Below are 20,972 nucleotides of genomic sequence, written 5' to 3'. Positions count from 1 at the left end.
CAGCCTGTTCCTTTAGCAGAGAAACAGCCCCAAAGTTGCATATTTCCACCTCTGTGCTTGGTGTTTTTAGGGTCATAGTCCACATTTTTTTTCCTCCAAACACGGCGGGTGGAGTCAAAGCCAAATTTTGGTCTCATCTGACCACAGCACTTTCTCCCAGTCCTTCTCTGAATCATTTAGATGTTCATTGGCATGACTGTACATGTGCCTTCTTGAGGAGGGGGACTCGCTGTGTTTGGAGGAAGAAAATGCTGACTATGACCCTAGGAACACCATCCCTACAGTCAAGCATGGAGGGGGAAACATTATGCTTTGAGGTTGTTTCTCTGGTAAAGGTACAGGCCAACTTTGCTGCATTGAGGGGCCAGTAGCCAGGGCCATGTATTGTAAAATCTTGGATGAGAACCTTCTTCCCTTAGCCAGAACACTGAAATGGGTCATTGATGGGTCTTCCAGCATGACAATGACCCAAAACATACTGTTAAGACAACAAAGGTGTGGCTCAAGAAGAAGCACATTAAGGTCATGGAGTGGCCTGGCCAGTCTCCAGACCTTAACCCTATAGAAAACTTATGGAGGGAGCTGAAACTTTGAATTGCCAAGCAACAGCCAAGAAACCTTAAAGTGGTGTTCTGGCCGAAATTATACTTTTTAAATAAAAATACCCCTATAATACACAAGCTTAATGTATTCTAGTAAAGTTAGTCTGTAAACTAAGGTCTGTTTTGTTAGTTTATAGCAGTAGTTTGTTATTTTATAAACTTACAGCAGGCCGTGGCCATTTTAAGTGTGGGCATCTGAAGCCAGACTGTATTTCTTCCTGGATCTCATCCTTGCAGTCCAGCACAAGCAGTGTAATAGGTTTCAGGTCAGGTTTCCATAGAACGGCAGTGTCAGAGGAAGTTGCCGCCCCTTCCCAGAAGGCATTGCAAACAGGAAATGATGCGATGGGCCATGGCCAGGGAGGAGGAAGTGAAAAATGAATACAGCAGATATACAGTAGGTGTTGAGAAAAAAAATGTAAAAATATCCAATTCGTTTACAGTGCACAGTTTAGTGAGGGATGCTGAAGAGTTGTAAAAGTGGGTGGAACTCCACTTTAAGGAGTTAGAGAAGATCTGTAAAGAAGAGTGGACCAAAATCCCTCCTGAGATGTGTGCAAACCTGGCCACTAACTACAAGTACTAAGTCATGGGGATCAAATACTTATTTTACTCACTGAACTACAACTCAATTTACAACATTTGTATTATGTGTTTTTTCTAGATTTTTGGTTGATATTCTGTCTCACCATTAAAAATACACCTATGATAAAAATTATAGACCCTTTATTTCTTTGTAAGTGGGAAAATGTACAAAATCTACGGGGGATCAAATAATTATTTTCCCCACTGTATGTGTGTGAATGAGCACTGTATCTCCAAAATACACTAAACTGCAATGTATAGATGTAAACCAGCCACATAGAAATGAATGGAGTTTCTGCTTTCAGTGCATTAAAATGCATGGGTTTTGCTTCATCAAATGGACAAGTGTGAATAGGCCCTAAGGCCTAAAGAATACATTGCTGCAGTGAGTCATTTTGGTGAAAGTGTACATTTCAGCTTGCACTATAAAGTTCTACAAACGGTGGACTTCTTTCTGTAAAGCTAAGGATACATTACTAAACATCTGAAATAAAACTACACACAGTAAGTTTTTTTTGTTTTTTTTTTGTTTTTTAATGCAGCCCACTGGGTAACAAAAAAAAAAGCCATTGGCTGCAAGTGCTGATCGGATGCCAAATTGGCTGCTGGTTTTCCAGCATGCTTGTTCGATAGAAGAGGAGCTATACACGTGGGCCGAAAGTCAGCCTGTAACTGCTGAAGTGACCGTTTTTAGTTGATTTTCAGCCCAGATTTACCTAGATTTTTTGTGCAAAAAATGGTGTGCTGTTCCCTTAAATGTTGATATAACGTGATAATTAATATGTGAATCACCAAAACAAGTGGGTATGCAAGAATAAAGTGCAAGTCCACAGATGAATAACAAACATATAATATTGAATCAAAAATATTAATAAATCATTAAACTCAAAGTCCATAGGATCCACTTATATCGCATATAAAAAAAAGGTAAACAGTCCAATGCAAATGTGTCAAATAAAGTGCTCAGTGCTAATGGACAAACATCCACTTTAAATGGTGCTCCAAAAAAAATGCCTCTTACCAGATTGTACAGATCTTGATTCCAGAGATCAAACAAGCCTGCATATAGTCTCCACATTAGAAGATTCAATAGTAAGGTGTTGCTGCCGTGATGTTATCACTGCTGGAAATGGACTCAAACATCCCCCGCAAGTGGCCACTCACCAAAATGGCATATATGAAGGTAAACAGGAAGAGAAACTCATAGCATAAACCAGTAAGATGTTTTTATTAAAAATAAACAGTTGCACTTACGGCGAGGCTGAAATCGCAAGCGGTATATCGAAAAACATGTCCAGCCACGATGACGTCACGTGTATTCTCCGTCCGAAGCGTTTCACCAAAAATACAGTCTTTTGGGATTGGAGGATAGTCCAGTGCTCTTTCAGTCTCACAAGACACCATTTTGGGGGTAACACATCAGGCGGAGAATACGCGTGACGTCATCGTGGCTAGACCATGGGTGACACTGCGGCCGGTCTGTTTTTCGCTATACCGCTTGTGATTTCAGCCTCACTGTAAGTGGATCCTATGGATTTGAGTTTAATGATTTTTTTAAATACTTTTTATTCAATATTATGTTTTTTAAATCATTTGTACACTTGCACTTTATTCTTGTATACCCACTTGTTTTGGTGATTCACATAATGATTATCACATGTTATATCAACATTTAAAGGAGCAGCGCACCATTTTTTTACACATTTTCAGCAGTCTAATATTCAGATTTATTGGGTTGCAGCAGTTCTCAATATTGGCTAAGCGCAATACTTTTTTTTTTTTTCTTTTGGTTTTAATATCTAGCTTTTACTTATATTTACCTTAATAAACCTATTTTTGATAAATGAAGGAAAAAATATAAATAAAACTATTATACATTTACTTTGAAGTTTTATGTTGTTAATAACTTTGCATTGAAGACCGGCAGAATTCCTTTATAACATACCCATAGGAAATTAGTATTAAAGTGTCACTAAACCCACATCATAAAAAAAACTTTCAATAAATGGTGTGTTACATGCTGTTCATACCCACTCGCTCTGAGATTAATTTTCTGTATTCTGCAAAGAAACTTGTTGATCCTGCTGTTCTCTATCTCCCCCTTCTGTCCAAGTCCTCAATGCAGTTGGGGATTTTGCAGAGCAGTGTTGGCAGCTCTGCACATGCTCAGTTTTCAGTGAGTTTCTATGCTGAGCATTTCCTCTCTATCACATCTGAGCAGCCCATGTGACTATAGAATCACACATCCCTCCTCCTTCATGCCCACTAACCATCTAAACACAATGGGGATGGGACATTGCATTAGAATGATGGAGGCTTCACCTCCCTCTTAGTCTAAGACAGGGATATGCAATTAGCGGATCCTCCAGCTGTTGCAAAACTACAAGTCCCATCATGCCTCTGCCTCTAAGTATCATGCTTGTGGCTGTCAGAGCCTTGCTATGCCTAATGGGACTTGTAGTTCTCCAACAGCTGGAGGTCCGCTAATTGCATATCCCTGGTCTAAGACATCAGCTGAAGGGGCATGACAAAGCCTGTGGCTGGCAGAAATCCGCCCACACCATTTTATTGCCAAAAAATAAAGATTTGATTTCAAATATATATTTGTATGATCGTTTAAAACAGTTTAATGATATTATTCTTTATTTTGACTCTGTATTCCAAAGGCTGTTTTTGACCAGCAGCAGAGGACTAGAGGTTCCTCCTACTTATGTTTCCCTGCAGACTGGCTAGGAAAGATCTGGGTCATGTGATAGTTGCATATCGATTAGGAAAAACATGCTTAGATATTTCTTTTAGTAAAATAAATAAAGTGCCATCAGTCACATACAGAAATTCAAAAATAGAAGGGACAATGTTAATTAACCACTTAAGGACTAAGCCTCTTTTTGAAACTTGTTGTTTACAAGTTTAAAATCATTTTTTTTTTGCTAGAAAATTGCTTATAACCCCCAAACATTAAATATTTTTTCAGACACCCTGGAGAATAAAATGGCGGTCGTTGCATTACTTTGTCACACAGTATTTGTGCTATTACCCTTTTTTGACTTAAAAAATAAGACAACAGTAAAGTTAACCCAATTTTTTTTTATATTTTGAAAGATAATATTACGCCGAGTAAATTGATACCCAGCATGTCGTGCTTCAAAATTGCACCCGCTCGTGGAATGGCGACAAACTTCTACCCTTAAGAATTATTGCTCTCACTCGAATGTCTTTTTTTTTTTTTTTTTTTTTTAAAGGGGGAAAATTTTTTTTTCCCCCTTTAAGACCTTTGGGGGGGCCATCTTTCCCTCACTCGGCTCCATGTCTCAGATGAGGAAGGACGTCCTCGTCTCCGCTGCTACCGACGGCTTTGGTAAGCGGTGGAGATGACCGGAACGCTGCGGGAGGATAAAAGTGATCTCGTGGCGAATCCGCCGCGGAGACCACTTTTATCTGAAAGCCAGCCGCTCGCCGTTGTTGAAAATACCAGGGTTATGGCAGCTAGCTGCTGCCATAACAACGATATTTAGCGTTAAAGTATCGACGTCCAATGACGGTGATTTTGCGCTAAGTGGTTAAACAGTATGTATTTAGTATCACTTTAAGGTTACTTCAATACATTTGAAGGTTTCAATTAAATAAAGGCAGTAACAGAGTTCACTATGTGTTAATGTAAAGAGAGTGCCTAATTTGCTGTAGGGAAATTATTCTTTCCAGTAACAATTGTCTGTAGAAGTTATGTAAGTAGCTTGCAAAGGAATGCTTCGGTATGTGTTCCTTGCTACATTAACCTACTTTACTAATGCATTTGTTTGCCTTCACCTTTTGTTTTGTGTCTGTCTTTTTTTTTTTTTTTACTTCCTGTGCTGAGAATAGAAACAATATTTCATAGGAAGTATCTAACCTGAACTTCCACCGGGATTTCCTGTGCTTGTTTGAGGTCTCATGAGGTGGATACAGAATAGAATTTGGATAATAATTGGTATGCTGTGAAAGTTGTTAGTTGGTATTCATCCAAGCCTTATTGTTGTAGTAAAAGAAAGCATTTTAAAATACATTCAGTACTGTCATTTCTGCACGTCTGTCATCTTTCGTTTATACTGTGGTCATCAAATTATTAGCCAAATTTGTATGAGAGAAATTGTATCATGTGCCCACATTGTTCTCTTGGTGCCATTATCTGACACTTAAAGCTGTTTCCTTTTATGCACTGTCTGTAAAGTTATTTTTGTCCTTTTTCTAGTGTCACGCCGTAGCAGCGAGGAACTGAAACGTGACATCAGTGTTCCAGATGGGAGTTCTGCTTCTCCTTTGATGTCAATGACTTCACCCTCATCACAGCTATCCCTCACCTCTTCCTCCCCTACCGCATCTGTCACACCAACTGCACGGAATCGAATCAGGTAAAAGTGTGACATGAAATAAAAAGAAAAGTTTGCGCTTAGTATAAATATTGTATCCAGAGCTGCATTCCCAACTGTGTGAATACATGTTGATAAATAATTTATATATACTTGGATTACGAGCATAATTGGTACCTTGGTTTACGAGCATAATTTGTTCCAGAAGAATGCTTGTAATCCAAAGCACTCGGAGAGGCTCGGAAACACTGGGTAACCCAGTGGCTCAGAGTGTCACCAGCGCCCCTGCACCTCTGGCCAAATGCGGTACTGCACACCACAGAGGCTTGAATCCTGCTCATTTTGCGCGACAAGGCTCGCAAAACGAGTCATGATTTTTAAAATATAATAGCTTGTATTGCGAAACGCTCGTTAACCACGTTACTCACAATCTGAGGTATTACTGTACAAATAATAACTGCGCATCCAAATAACTCACATAAAATGTATAAATATGATGAAAACAAAATGAAAAATTTCCAAAAACCCAGATAATAAAATCAAGCATTCCACAACAGTGAGTCCATCACAAAATACAAACACCTTGTGCCCACCACTGCAAATACAAGCCTCTTAACTAATTGTATTAATCTCTTGTGAGAGATCAATACAGCATGTTGCAAGCATTGTTCAATGGCGGTCTGATGTGGACTATCGCTGAGCGCCTGGAATAGTCTGTTTCCAAAATGCTGTATTGAGCTCTCACAAGGGATTAATACAATTCGGTAAGAGGCTTGTATTTGCAGTGGTGGGCACAAGGTGTTTGTATCCATTTATCCCAAGAATTGTTCACTTCATCGGTGGATGGTTGGAATTCCTCATGTAAATGTTTGCTTGATGGACTCACTGTTGTTCAATGTTTGACTCAAGATATTATTATCTGGGTTTTTACACACTTAAAGTAATTGTAAGGGCTCATTTAAAAAAATAAAAATAACAAACATGTTATACTTGCCTCCTCTGTGCAGTTGGTTTTGCACAGAGCAGCCTGGATCCTCCTCTTCTCGGGTCCCTCTTTGCTGCTCATAGCCCCTCCCTCCTTTGAGTGCCCCTCAGCCATCAGCTTGCTACAGGGGGCACCCAAGCCGAGTCAGAGCTCAGTGTATGTATTCAGACACGGAGCCCTGACCTTGCCCCGTCCCATCTCTCCCCTGATTGGCTGACTGACTTTGATTGACAGCTGCGGGAGCCCATGGCATCGCTGCTCTGTCTCAGTCAATCAGAAGAAGTGTCCTGGATGGCTGAGGGGTTGTGGACATCGCTGGAGAGAGAAGGGGCTCAGGTAGGTAATTAGGAGGGGCTGCTACACACAGAGGGTTTTTATCTTAATGCAAGAGATTTTCTCTTCCTGTTCAGCACTCCAGTGGATTTTTTGACATACAGCCAAGACAGCTGATTGGAGGAAAGGCACACACTCCCACTCCACATTGGCAAAGGAAGGAAGTAATGTGCAGGGCTGTGCTGTAAGAAGGCAAGCTTTTTACTAATCCTATTTATAGCAACCTCCCACAACACAAATTTCAGGCTACTTTTATCTTGTGTGATGGATAACTTGTCAGAAGTTATCTGGCTGATAACAGAGCTCCAAGCAGGAGAAAGCCACAGGTGCTTTGGAGAGAGGTAAGAAAACACTACAGATATATGTGCCCAGCTCAAATTTCATGAATTGGGTTTTCATCCATTTTAATATTGTTTTCATCACATTTATATGTTATTTGTGTATGTAAAAGTATGACATAGCAGCAAACAGGCTTGTCGATGATTAATTCATTTAAAGCTAAACTCTAGGCTGGTATAAAAGACCAGTAGTTATCTTGGACACATTCCATCTTGGAGGGGGTTGTGACTGGGGTATCTGCTTGTTCACAAGAGAGTTGCCCATTCTGCTTGATCCAGTTTCCACTGACATCTGCCTGTACACAGCAGCACCAACATTTAAACACTCGCTCTGTGCAATGTGCTCTGTGTTGTGACTGGCCAGAGAAAATTTATTTGGGATTCTACTCCCCACACTACCCCTCTTTCTTAGTTTTTTGGCACCATATTGTAAAATGTGCTGTCTCTGCACTCCCTCACTGCTTGTGGCTGTGTCTCTGCAGCCTCCTATTCCTCCTCTCATGTGGGGCTGTATCTCTGCAGCCTCCTATTCCTCCTCTCATGTGTGGCTGTGTCTCTGCAGCCTCCTATTCCTCCTCTCATGTGGGGCTGTGTCTCTGCAGTCTCCTATTCCTCCTCTCATGTGGGGCTGTGTCTCTGCAGCCTCCTATTCCTCCTCTCATGTGGGGCTGTGACTCTGCAGCCTCCTATTCCTCCTCTCATGTGGGGCTGTGTCTCTGCAGCCTCCTATTCCTCCTCTCATGTGGGGCTGTGTCTCTGCAGCCTCCTATGCCTTCCTTCTGATGTGAGGCTGTGTCTCTGCAGCCTCCTGTTCCTCCCCTCTCCCTTCCTTCTCATGTGGGGCTATGTTTTTGCAGCCCCCTATTTCTTCCTTCTCATGTGGGGCTATGTTTTTGCAGCCTCCTATTTCTCCCCTCTCATGTGAGGCTGTTTCTCTGCAGCCTCCTATTTCTCCCCTCTGATGTGAGGCTGTGTCTCTGCAGTCTCCTATTCCTCTCCTCTGATGTAAGGCTGTGTCTCTGCAGCCTCGTACTGCCTTTACTACCCTGTGTAACTTTGTAGACTTATATTTTTCAATATGCTGGACATTTCTGCTGCATAAAACATGACTATACTTTTTATTAGGGAAAGGGTGATCCACTGTTGTCGTAAAGGGTATGTGACAGTGCTGTTATGTGCAAAACATTATTTTAAGCTTTTAGCCTGTTAAAAGATGTGTGCATACCAGGTTTATCAAACCTCCATGGCCCCTAACTGTCCAATGCCTATTCCTAAACTTGCACTTTTGTGCTGCACATGTGATTAGTTATGAGACCAACCATTTGATGGCTTGACAGTTTGGCTGAGAGAAGACGTCAGTACACTGGCAACTCTGCCAGTTCTTCCCAGGAGGCATGCCTTGAATATAACTGTTTTGGAAAACAGTTACATTTGTGGGTTGACTTCCTCTTAAAAAATGATGCTTATACAACTGTAGACATGGAAGTGAGTCAGCTTTAGGTTCTTTCCAGTCCTTTTCCCTCCAGTAAAATGTGTTTAACCTCTAGCTATTTGAATATGTCTAATATGTCCAAAGTCTGAAGAAGTGAAAAGAAGCTCATAGCTGCAGTATCGGCTGGAAACTTGTTTCAGATTTATGCATCAGGCGCCTGGCTTTTATGTAAAACTGATCTGGGCGTCTAACATTCTCTCTGTGATTCCCGGGCTCTCCCGCTCCTCTCGGGACCAAAACAGACACTTGTCAGGATGACGAGCGGTGGGAGATGTGTAGACATCCTTTACCTGATCTCCTTTGCCAATTGTGAACCCCCGACACACTCAGCCTTGAATATTTCCAGGTTCAAATCGGTCAAGATCCCTGCTGAAAATCAGGTGCACAGTGGATCAAGTAGAGGACTGTGCTTGACTCACCGGAGCAAAAAAGCTGGGGAGACATTAGGGGTCTTGTAACTCTAACAACATACCCCTGAACTAGTCCACAACCCTAAAAAAAAAGCTACAGCGCATCCTTCCTTATGGATACATACAAATAGGTGTAATAGACATGGAGAGATACGCAACCTCCTGGGGTAAGCGAAAAGTTCAAGGACTCTAATCATCTGCTTCAGTGGGTTCCTCCATCCACCTTGACCATATATGATGAAACCTTTTTTTTTTCTGCACGTGTTCCTAGGTATCTCAGTAGAGAGGCCAGTTTGAATGAATAAGATATTTCCAGAATTAAAGGGAGAGGGGAACTTGATTTTTTTCCAACGCATGGCTTTTCGAGTTTAGAAAAGGGACAGTCCCAGGAATGTTCTCTTCCTTACATTGGGAGCAATGTTTTCCACTAAGCCACACCCCTGGCTCCAGGGGGAGGTGGGTTGACCTGAGCTACATCATTAATTATGCCCAACACTCCAGCCCAAAACTGGGAGAAAGATGGACTGGTCCAGAAGACATGAAATAAATACACAGAGTGGTCACATCTCCAGCAGAAGACAGAGCAGGAATTAGTCTATATAATCTATGGGTGCAACAGACCATTGGCCCAGAGTACACAGCGACTTTTCCGGTTTATGTTCAGATATGGCTTCTTCTTTGCATGATAGAGCTTTATTTTGCATTTTTGAATGGCACTGTGATCTGTGTTCACAGACAGGGATTTTTGGAAGTATTCCTTAGCCCATGCAGTGATGTCCTTCACAGAATCATGCCTGTCTTTAATGCAGTGTTGTGTATACAGTGTATGTATGTGTTTGCATGTGTGTATTTATATATACCTATATGAACTTTAATGGCATACCAGTTAATTGGTTATCCTTTAATTGGCAACAGGTCAATTTCACAGGTTTCCTGTGAATGAATAGACTACAAGTATCCTCATCCATTGAGGCTGACGGCTTGTAGTTCTCAATGACTTTTGAGGGCACTGGTGAGCGCTTTGGTAGTTAATCGATTCTTCCTGCTCTCCAGTACGGGCAGACGGCTATCCTGAGAGTCTGCAGGACTGATGCTCTGCAGCCTCCTTGGGGAAAAAAATAATACATTTACATTTTTTTACCATCAAAAAAGGTGAACTTGGCTTTTAACCTAACTAGTTGCAAAATGTTCTTCCAGCTCTTCCTTATTAGTACCACTTACATTGCCAGCTTTTTGTTGCCCTGTCCCAACTTTTTTTTTAAATGTGTTATTGCCATCAATTTCTATTAAACCCTAGATCTCTCCTCTGACCTCCATAGCATCTGATCAAACATAGATTGGTTTAATCAAAAGCTGCACAAGGCAGTAATGGCTTCTCAGCAAACTAAAACCAAAGTAATTAAATACTTTTTTTTTTTCTAGTTTCTGGTGTCACAGAAGAGGGGGTGGATACTTTTTTTTTTCTAGTTTCTGGTGTCACAGAAGAGGGGGTGGATGCTTTTGTTCCTCCTGCCACTCTTCCCAGGGAATGCACATCGTTATCAGGCTCCGTGATTGGTCTAGACAGCCCAGAAAAGGGGGCCCTGTATAGCCGCTCGGATCACTTACCTGATAGGGCTGGGTAAGAAAGAAAAGATACCCAGATTATGTAGCCTTAACCATGATCCTGGTATAACCACCCCAATACGAGGCAGTATATATACATACAGAGGTATTTAGGTGGTTAAAGCTCAACTGAACTTTCAGTTGAAATCTGCTAAATACATTCTAGGTACATCAAACAAAAGATGTGAAAAGTCTTACAATTCATTTTCTTTAGAAAGCAGCCACAGCCTAGTGTAAAAGAACCTTCTGTCAACATGGCGCAGAGCAGGACCTTTGCTTGCTGTGTGAAAGCCGTGATCTTTCTGCTGAGGTCTTTACTGATTGCAGAGGTTTATTACATATATATATCATACAGCCAGTAGACACTTATGCCCCGTACACACGGTCGGATTTTCCGATGGAAAATGTCCGATCGGAGCGTGTCGTCGGAAACTCCGACCGTGTGTGGGCTCCATCGGACATTTTCCATCGGATTTTCCGACACACAAAGTTGGAGAGCAGGAGATAAAATTTTCCGACAACAAAATCCGTTGTCGGAAATTCCGATCATGTGTACACAAATCCGACAGACAAAGTGCCACGCATGCTCAGAATAAATAAAGAGATGAAAGCTATTGGCCACTGCCCCGTTTATAGTCCCGACGTAGGTGTTTTACGTCACCGCATTTAGAACGATCGGATTTTCCGACAACTTTGTGTGACCGTGTGTATGCAAGACAAGTTTGAGCCAACATCCGTCGGAAAAAATCCTAGGATTTTGTTGTCGGAATGTCCGAACAAAGTCCGACTGTGTGTACGGGGAATTAGTGTTACTAAACCCACAACAGTAAAATCTGTCTGTATATGCAGAATAGCATGCTTGTTCTACTCACTGTGGAACTGTGGGTTAATCCTCTTTATTGTGTAAAAAGGCTCTTTGATCCTGTATGCACAGATCCTCCCCCTCCTGGAGGGTCTCCCTTGGCAAGGCCAAATAAGAAAGTCAGAGTAGTAAAGCTGCACATGCTCAGTTTGGTCTCTATTGCTGAAGAGAATATTTCCTTGTTGAACTGAGCTTTTCAGGTCACATGATATTGACATCACACGTGTGGGTGTGTATACAGATCCTAAATGACAGCCCCGTACCTGCCTCCTCCTACATGCCCAGTAACTAAAAAAGAACACAGTGGGTGGGATGTCACATCTTGATTCATGGATGATCTGCCTCCCATAACGGCATGAGGACACAGGGTATAGTGGAAATCTCCTCCTACCTGAACACTCAGCACTTGGGCAAACCCTGCAGTTTATCACGTGACCATGGTATACAGATCAGCCAAAAAGGTATATACCGGCAGTATTTTAACCACTTGCCGACGGCTGGACGTCCAAGGACATCCTGGGCTTTGTGGTGGTATATCTGAATGATGCCTGAAGCTACAGGCGTCATTCAGATATCAGCGTTTTCAGCCAGCGATTTCCTACACCATAAGAATGATCTAGCTGCTGGTCAGCTGCTAGATCGTTCTTACGGGCGGCGAGAAGGGACGCCTCCGCCGCCCTCCAGTTCCTCTACCGACTTGTGCAATCATCGAGTCATAGAATGGATCCGCCGGCCCCGGATGTCCACCATAGAGATTTCCGGCGGACCAGATGGTCGCCGGAGTCTCTATGATCGTCAGAGGCCGGGCGTGATGTTATGACGTCACGCCCGGCCTCTGCATTCAAAAAAATGGCACCGCCTCAGCTGGGAAGCCGTGATTGTTCTTTTTTTATTTTAGGCTTTCCAGCCTAGAGCTGAGATGTGGGGTCTTATTGACCCCATATCTCACTGTAAAGAGGTCCTGTCATGCCATATTCCTATTACAAGGGATGTTTCCTTGTAATAGGAATAGAAGTGATCAAAACATATTTTTTTTAAAAAAGTGTCAAATTAGAAAATTTTAAGTAAAATTAACAATTAAAACAAAAAAATTTTAAAGTGCCCCTGTCCCCGCATGCAGAAGCGAACGCATACATAACTCCCGCCCACATATGAAACTGGTATTAAAACCACACATGTGAGGTGTCACTGCGAACGTTAGAGTGAGAGCAATAATTCTAGCCCTAGACCTCCTCTGTAACTCAAAACATGTAACCAGTAAAAATTTTTAAAGCGTCGCCTATGGGGATTTTTAAGTACCGAAGTTTGGCGCCATTCCACGAGCATGTGCAATTTTGAAGCTTGACATGTTAGGTTTCTATTTACTTGGTGGAACTTCATCTTTCACATTATGCAAAAAAATTGGGCTATCTTAACTGTTTTTTTTTTTTTAAAGCATGAAACAGTTTTCTTTCCAAAAAAAACACTGCGCAAATTTTATTTTAAAAAGATAAAAAGTTGCAATGACCGCCATTGTATTCTCTAGGGTCTCTGCTAAAAAAAATATATACTGTTTGGGGGTTCTATGTAATTTAAAAAAAAAATGATGATTTTTACATGTAGGAGAGAAATGTCAGAATTGGCCTGGTGGGCAAGTGGTTAATGTAAAAAGATTTATAAGCTGTGGGCACTGCAGGGGGGCGGATGAATTATTTTCATATTACTGGGTTTAATAACACTTTAAACTGCACCAGTGGTATGTTGCACACTTTAATAATGAACACAGGTCAAGAGGCTCAGCTCCCAGAGCTAGTTGAATTCTCTAGGAGGCACTTGTTTATTTGATGCTGGCTCTTTATTTTTTGATCTATGACTTCATAATGCTGGGCTGCAAGAACAACAGGTTGTTCCTTCTGTATTCTCTTGTACAAAGGATTTTATTGAACATACAGATCGACTGGATAATACAAAAACAAGGATGGACACATCATATATACACATTTGCATAAACTTCAGGTGTCAAAAATATTAGTCCGAGACACAAGGGTTTGCACAAGCTCCTGAGAATTCAGGGGCAAACTTATGAGGTCAGCAAATCCTGATGGTGTGGTAACACGCTAGACTTCACTTGTGTGTAGGTGGTTTTGCAGAACCTTTATGTAGCACATGTGTCGAGAGAAAATGTAAAACATAGCATTTCAATAAGAAAACAAAAGGAGAAAAAATAAAGAAATAACTGATGAGCGTTCCTAAAGATTCCTTCTGTATTCTCATGCACTCTTATTTACTATCCCATGTACAGAAAAAAAAAGATGGTCAGAAAAAAAGATGGTCTTCATTCCCCATATGTTTTGTTGTTACCAGCTTTAAAATGTTACAGCTGTTAATTTACTTAACCTAAGCAAACATTTTCATATTTTAGGGAGGAAAGAAAAGACCCCTTAGCAGCCCTTGCAAGAGAATATGGTGGCTCCAAGAGGAATGCTTTACTAAAGTGGTGTCAGAAGAAGACTGAGGGATACCTGGTAAGCATGGAATTGTGAAACAAATGCTACTGCCTTGTGGACTATTTATACAGCCTTTGAATATAAACCCAATTGGCACTGCAGGAATTATTACAATGAAAGCTGTAGCGTGTTTTATGCGTGCATATTTTGATTTATTGTAATGTTTGCCTTAAAGTAATTTTTGGTTTAAATTTCACTTTTATGGCAGTAAAGAGATATAAACAAGCTCATGGAGAGTTAAATATATAGGGCATAAACCACAAAAACATTATTCCAGTGGCTTCTAGCAGTCAGCATCCACTGGGCACCAAATTAGTGTTCTTCAAAAGAAAGTTACCTGCATCAAGGGCTTCAAGAAATTGTACAAGTTTATGGCTTCGATACTAGCTGTGAACTTGTGTTTACATCCTTCAACAGGCTTTTGGCTATTAACAACTTGAGCTCTGGAAGATTTTACCCCCTTCTTAACCAGGCCATGTTTTGCTTTTTAGCACTGTGCTACTTTAACTGGTAATTGCGTGGTCATGCAACGCTGTACCCAGACATTTTTTTTAACAGAAATAGAGCTTTCTTTTAGTGGTATTTGATCACCACTAGATTTTTTACTTTTTGCAAAATACACAAAAAAAGACTGAATATTTTGGGAAAAAAAAGATTTTTAATAATAAAAAAAAAAAATCCAATTTCTTCATAAATTTCAGCAAAAATGTATTCTGCTGTATTCTTTAATAAAAGAAAATCCCAATAGGTATATATTGATTGGTTTGCATGAAAGCAATATAGGACCTACAAATGATGAGATTGAGATATATATATATATATATATATATATAGATATATATATATATATGTATATATATATATATCTATATATATATATATATATAGATATATATATATATATCTATATATATATATTTATGAATTTTTATTTTATACTACGAATAGCGGTGATCAGCGACTTATAATGGAACTGAGATAGTGGGGGGGGGGGGGATCTGACGCTGGGGGAACTAACTGCCAGTGACATTAATACAGTGATATACTAGGGTTGCACCGATGCTGAGCATTTGCACGAGTACTTGTACTCGTGCAAATGCTCTGATGCTTATAGCGGAGCTCCACCCAAAAGTGGAACTTCCACTTATACTCTTCCTCCCCCCCACCGGTGCCGCATTAGCCACCTTTCAGGGGGGAGAGGGGAACAGGGACCTGTTTTTGACAGGTCCCCTTCCCCACTTCAGGAGACAGGGGGCGTGGCCCAATCTCCCGACATTCTGCCCCCTCCAATCAAGCACAGCATGATTCGCGCATGCACAGTAGAGAACCAGCTATGAAGCTGAAAGACTTCACTGCCGGGCTCCATTACTAGGAATGGCGGCAGCAGTACGCGGGAGTTGATCCGAAGATCGGCTGGGGTGACGACATTGCGGCTCCCTGGACAGGTAAGTGCCCTAATATTAAAAGTCAGCAGCTGCAGTATTTGTAGCTGCTGACTTTTCATTTTTTTCACCCAGACTGGACCTTCTCTTTTAATCCAATACCTAAACGAAGAGGCGATGCTCCCGGAAGTCAGTGGGCAGAGAAGGGAGTTGCCAGCAAGCTGGCAGTGTCAGGTAAGCTGGCCAGGGCGCACGCAGCCGCTATGTTCCAAATCCCAAGACAAATGCCAGTTGTTCCGTCAGAATCGGTGACCCGTAAGATTTGTTAACGGAAGTGACGTTCCGTCAGGACACCGCGACACCCATCTTGGTACACCCTGCACTCGGCCGCTGTAAGCCTGCAGTCAGAAGGCGGCAACAGACATCTTGTTACACCCAGCCCATTCACTATATGTGAAACCCGGAATTTGTCTTGGGAGAAAACAAACAACAACAATATAAAACTATTATTTAAGTTACAATGAGGTCAATCCGTGCCCATTAAATATGACAATTGCCAATCGGTGCTGCCTTTCAGTGCAGCTAAAGTATAAAAAAAATTAGTGGTCATAAATACCATCAAGAGTAAGCTCTATTGCAATTTTAGTAAACCCTTTTTAAAATTGTACTTAATTTAATCTTACACTACAAGGGGCAGACAAGCACCATATGTGATAGTAATTTTGCTGATGACAGGTCCTCATTGTGGAGACATCAGGGGTCTATTATACTCCTAATGTCTCTCCTATACTTTCCCGATCTGCACAGGCCAGGAGTTGACCTTTGGAACTGCGTACTCAGAGCATGAGCTTCTTTGGGTTAATTCCTTACAGGGTAACAGATGTTCCTCGATCTCTCCCTGTTTTCATCCTTACAGGGATTTGTTTTTTTGGTCCTAGCATTTTAAAGTGGATGTAAACCCTCACATATACCCAGTGAAGTGAACAGCCTCAGTTGATACACAGAGATGAAACAAATCTCCCTATATAGGTTTTACATGTATATCTGCTGTCTTTATCTTTCTATATTCTTTAGAAAGTGAACATCGTGTTTGACTCTGGGCATACACTGTGTGTGAGCTGATTGGAGGAAAAGCACACCCCCCCCTCCACATAGGCAGAGGAATGAAGAAACGTAGAGCTGTACTGTGAATAGACCAGCTCTCTGCTAATCTATCTCTATGCACCCACCCCAACCCAAATTTCCAGCTTCTTTTATATTCTGTGTCTGAGAAGTTGTCAGAAGTGATCACGCTGATAACAGACGAATGAAGCAGCAGAAAGACATGGGACTTGGGCCTCTTTCACACTACTGCGACTTCACCACGATTTTGCCGCAATTTCAGGGAATGCACCTCAACTCGCATCAAAATCAGACCAAAGTATTACAGGGACTACTTTGAAGTCGGTGCGGCTTGAAGTTGCACAGATATCAATGGTATTCGTTGGAAATCATGGGGTATGACTTGTCATGCGACTTTGCAGTTCCAAGTCGCAAGACAAGTCGCACTGATGTGAAAGGGGCCTAAAGGCTTTGGAGAGAGATAAGAAAACACTACAGATATGTGCCCAGGTCAGATTACATGAATTGGGTTTACATCCACTTTAAGGTAAACATATAATCCATTTCAAGCTTCTAAACATTAAAGTTCTGCCTAGAGCAGACTTCACAGAATGCCTGCAGTTTTGTTAGCCACAAGCACTTTATTTGCCGCTCTCTGATCTAGTGTCACTTTGTTACTTGGTCCTGACATTTTCTCTGCCTATAAACATTGCGGTGGCCAGTAGAGGCATTCAGAGTAATGGCATTTGCTGGGGTTAATGAAATTTAATCATTAAGTCAGGGCAAGTCCCCAATACCGACGTGAAACTAAATCTGAGAGGGGCACAACAAAGACAGCAGACCTGGATATTTTCCAGTATTTACCCATGCATTGCTGTGGTGAGAACAGGCTGCACTGACATATGAGGATTCTTTAACTATCATGCAGTTTGCTCACATTAGAAAATGCTTCAGACTGTTTGGAATCACATGGAGTGTAAATGAGCCACTATGCTAATAACATTCATGTGTATCTCTAAATAACTTTAAATGTAATCTATAGATTCCTTTTTAAACGTGGATCTGACCCTGAACAGGTGTAAGCAGATTGTTAGGCTGGTTAATTAGGTCCTGGGTTATTAAGCAGCACTCTCCCTCTCCCGGGAGCGGATGAAGGATAGTAACCGGGATACATGTAGCTCCATCTGTCCACGACCAGGAAGGAATTAACAAATGCTCTTTGCATACACAGATGGTGGGTAGGTAACTCTTGCTATTTATGCTTCTCATTGCTTTTGCACTAAAACAGTTATTTCAAGAGTGGCATTTTTTTCCTGCCATCTTTATGTGAGCAGTGAGATATGACTAACCTCATATATTTTAAAAACGGATGTCAACAGGCTTATAAAATATCCCATAGCAGTTGTAAAAATATTCCAACATACTAATAGAGATTAATTTCACTACCTTAAAGGAGAAGTGTAGCCAATGCTCTTTTGGCCATACTTCTCCTATGAATCACAGGAGTGCAATTAGTTCTGCACTCCTGTGACTCAGTGGGGTTTAGCCTGCTGTCAACTGATGTCACAGAGCCTTTCCAGGCTCTGTAGGAATCTTGACAATGTCAGGATCCACTCAGATGCCTGACCAGCAGCTGGTTCAGTCTCTCAGCGAGCCATTGGGAGGTTGAGCCAGCCTCTCCCACCCTTCCTCAGCCCAGCACTCCAGTTTGCTCTGGAGGGGCAGAGCAGACCCGGTTCACCATTTCTTTGCTTGCTGAAGACTGAGAACTTAGCGATCAACAGCTTTTGATAGCTCAGCTCTTGGTGTAGAGGCGGTGGGGGACAGATGCAGCATAGGATTGTTGCTGCATCCACCTGAGTATGAATGTTTTTTTTTTTATATATATATTTTTTTTCTGATTTCTGTACTTCCCTTTTAACTTTTTTGCTGGCTTGAAAATATTTGGTAATTTTTGCAGTGTAAAGGTTCAATTTCTAAACTTTCGACTGCCTTGTACACAGTACTTACAATGTTCTGGGAGCAGATTGCCTTTTTCTTCTTCTTTTTTTTTAACTGTTTTTGTTTTTTTTTGTTTTTTTTTATTTATTTTCCTTTTTTTTTTACCTTTTTAAGGTACTTTAATTGTAAAAATACAAATGACAATAAAAATAACACTTCTGCTGTGTGCAGAATCCTGTTGTTTTGTGTAAAACTGATGAGGCCTAAAAGCAGTGGAGCACAATAGTGGTTTTATTCATACTGTTTTGTCAAGTGATTGCTGGCCAGTCAGAGTATTCTATAGCCAGGAATTACAAAATCTTCTGCACTTAAAGCAGTTGTAAACCGTGGCTGGTAAGGTAAAAAAAAAAAAAGAACCACCTGTAACACAAATGTTTAATATGCTAGTATGCATCGCATTATGGAATACTTGCCTTAGAACGAAGCCCCCCGAGGCGCGCTGTCACCGCTGAGAGGGCTGACATCCGCCCCTGGTCTTTCTTTCAGGTCCGCGTGCTCTGGCTGTGTGATTGGCCGGACCGGAACCGTCACTCGGTTTCGTCAGGAAGCTCTGAAGTTCTGGCAAGGTATGCCAGACCTTCAGAACATATGCACCTGTGATGTCACTGGCTGCTAGAGATATAGGCTTGGACATGTTCGGGAACCCACCTGCCCGATCCTGCCCCACCAGGAAGCCGACACTGCACACGGCTAATCACAGGCAGAGAGACTTTTCCCGATCTGTGCAGCTGTGGACCAGGAAATGCCTCCCTGCCTGTGATTAGCAGTGTGCAGTGAATAGAGAATGGTGTTACCAGTTCTAGGGTCAGCTACTACATCCACATCCTGAATTGTAAAATGTGTGTATTGGAAAAACCCATCAAATAGGTCTTTCAAGGATGTAAGGCAGACACTGAGGTGAGCACACAATTTTGGATAAAAATAATTTATTGGTTAGAAATTGTAAAATCACATACAAAAATAATCATAATATGATCCCCAGCATAGCATGGTTTACAAGTAGCAATACGTGTTCCACATGCTCGAAAACCATTGATGTGAGTAGAATCATCCCACGTATTTCGCAAAGTAATATCTTTGCTTCTTCAGGGAATTTCACATTCTATCTAATTGTCATTGAATCAAAAGAGATACGATTATTGTTACGCTATGCTAATTATACAATACATCCATAAAAGCATTAATTTATTTATATGCTGTATAACTCGTATTACAAACGTGCTCACCAACTACATCGGTATGCAGAAACATGCGCTCCCATAGGCTCAACATACAGAAAGTTACCCTCCGATCAATGGTCCTTGATAATAAAACCAGGACCTTGTCAAGTGAATACTGTATCATGTAATGATAGACATAGCGCAAAGGATATCTGGTACAAATTACTGTGAAGTAGAGAGAGTATGCATATTCTATCACTATTGCACTTTACAAAAAACATGACAGATTGCAAGCACAAATTGCCACATATGTACTTACTTCCTATTGCCCCTATTCAGAATATGGTATGGGGGCAAAAAAGATGACTGGGTACATGAGTGCACCCGAGGAGCTGAATCATTCAGATCAAATGTGACAAGCCCCTAAGGAAATGTGGTGTGCAGTGTCTGCTTCCTGGCGTTATCGGGCAGGTGGGACCTTGAACACCGCCAAACCCATTCCTACTGGCTACATGCAAGGTGAATATCTCCTAAACCGTGCATGTTTAGGAGATATTCATTTTACCTGCAGGTAAGCCTTATTCTAGGCTTACCATTGGGTAAAAATCACAAAGCAGGCTTTACTACCGCTTTACGCTGGCCATACAGGGTTATTTTTTACATTGAGCCAGCGGACTGAAAAAAAAAAAAAAAACCACAAAAATTAAGTGGATGGAGGAATCCCCCGCCTGGACATTGTATTCTGACAGTGGCACTCATTGCTGTTAAATTACGTTGATCTGCAGCCGCTGATCGAGAAACATTTTCCATCATGTCCCTTCTACAGAAGTCAATCTAATAGCTTTCTTCTATCAAGCTAGGATGATCACACACCAATCAAAATTTGGCTAGTGCTTACTGAACTGGCCAAATTTCAATCAGTGTGTAGCCAGCTTTGGGCTGTCAAGCAGCCTGATCCCTGAACTAGGAGCACACGCAGGAATGTGCATCATGTGATACAGGCAGTAGGTGTACTGTCTCTGTTGATGAAGGTGTAGTGAAGGTGGCTTTAATGCTTGTATCAAAAAAGATCAGAGTGTTTTGATGTGATCTGTTTAAATGTTTGCTGAATTACTTTGCAGTCAACACTGTTTTAATGATTAGGTTTACGCTGTAGCTGTAAAAGGAGGTTTAGTGACAGATTTGATGTACAGGCTGTACTGAATTCATATGACTGTTAGGAGTTATGTTTGGAAGGTTTTGACAAAGAATGCACCAAGATGTGATTTGTAGTCCTGTGAAGTA

The 20,972-nt window shown here is 41.4% G+C and overlaps 1 protein-coding gene across 3 annotated transcripts in view; it reads left to right on the top strand.

Moving 5' to 3' along the window:
• SPECC1L (sperm antigen with calponin homology and coiled-coil domains 1 like) overlaps nucleotides 1–20,972 on the top strand; it is a 125,718-nt gene that overhangs the window by 71,871 nt on the left and 32,875 nt on the right. For all 3 annotated transcript variants that reach the window (XM_073629239.1, XM_073629238.1, XM_073629240.1), the window contains exons 12-13: nucleotides 5,416–5,575; nucleotides 13,960–14,062. In XM_073629239.1, the coding sequence (XP_073485340.1) occupies nucleotides 5,416–5,575; nucleotides 13,960–14,062 (263 nt within the window). The remainder of the gene's footprint in view (nucleotides 1–5,415; nucleotides 5,576–13,959; nucleotides 14,063–20,972) is intronic.

The sequence above is a fragment of the Aquarana catesbeiana genome, linkage group LG01, assembly GCF_042186555.1.
Source record: "Aquarana catesbeiana isolate 2022-GZ linkage group LG01, ASM4218655v1, whole genome shotgun sequence".
Lineage (NCBI taxonomy): Eukaryota > Metazoa > Chordata > Amphibia > Anura > Ranidae > Aquarana > Aquarana catesbeiana.
This window is presented reverse-complemented; position numbering and strand designations above follow the sequence as displayed.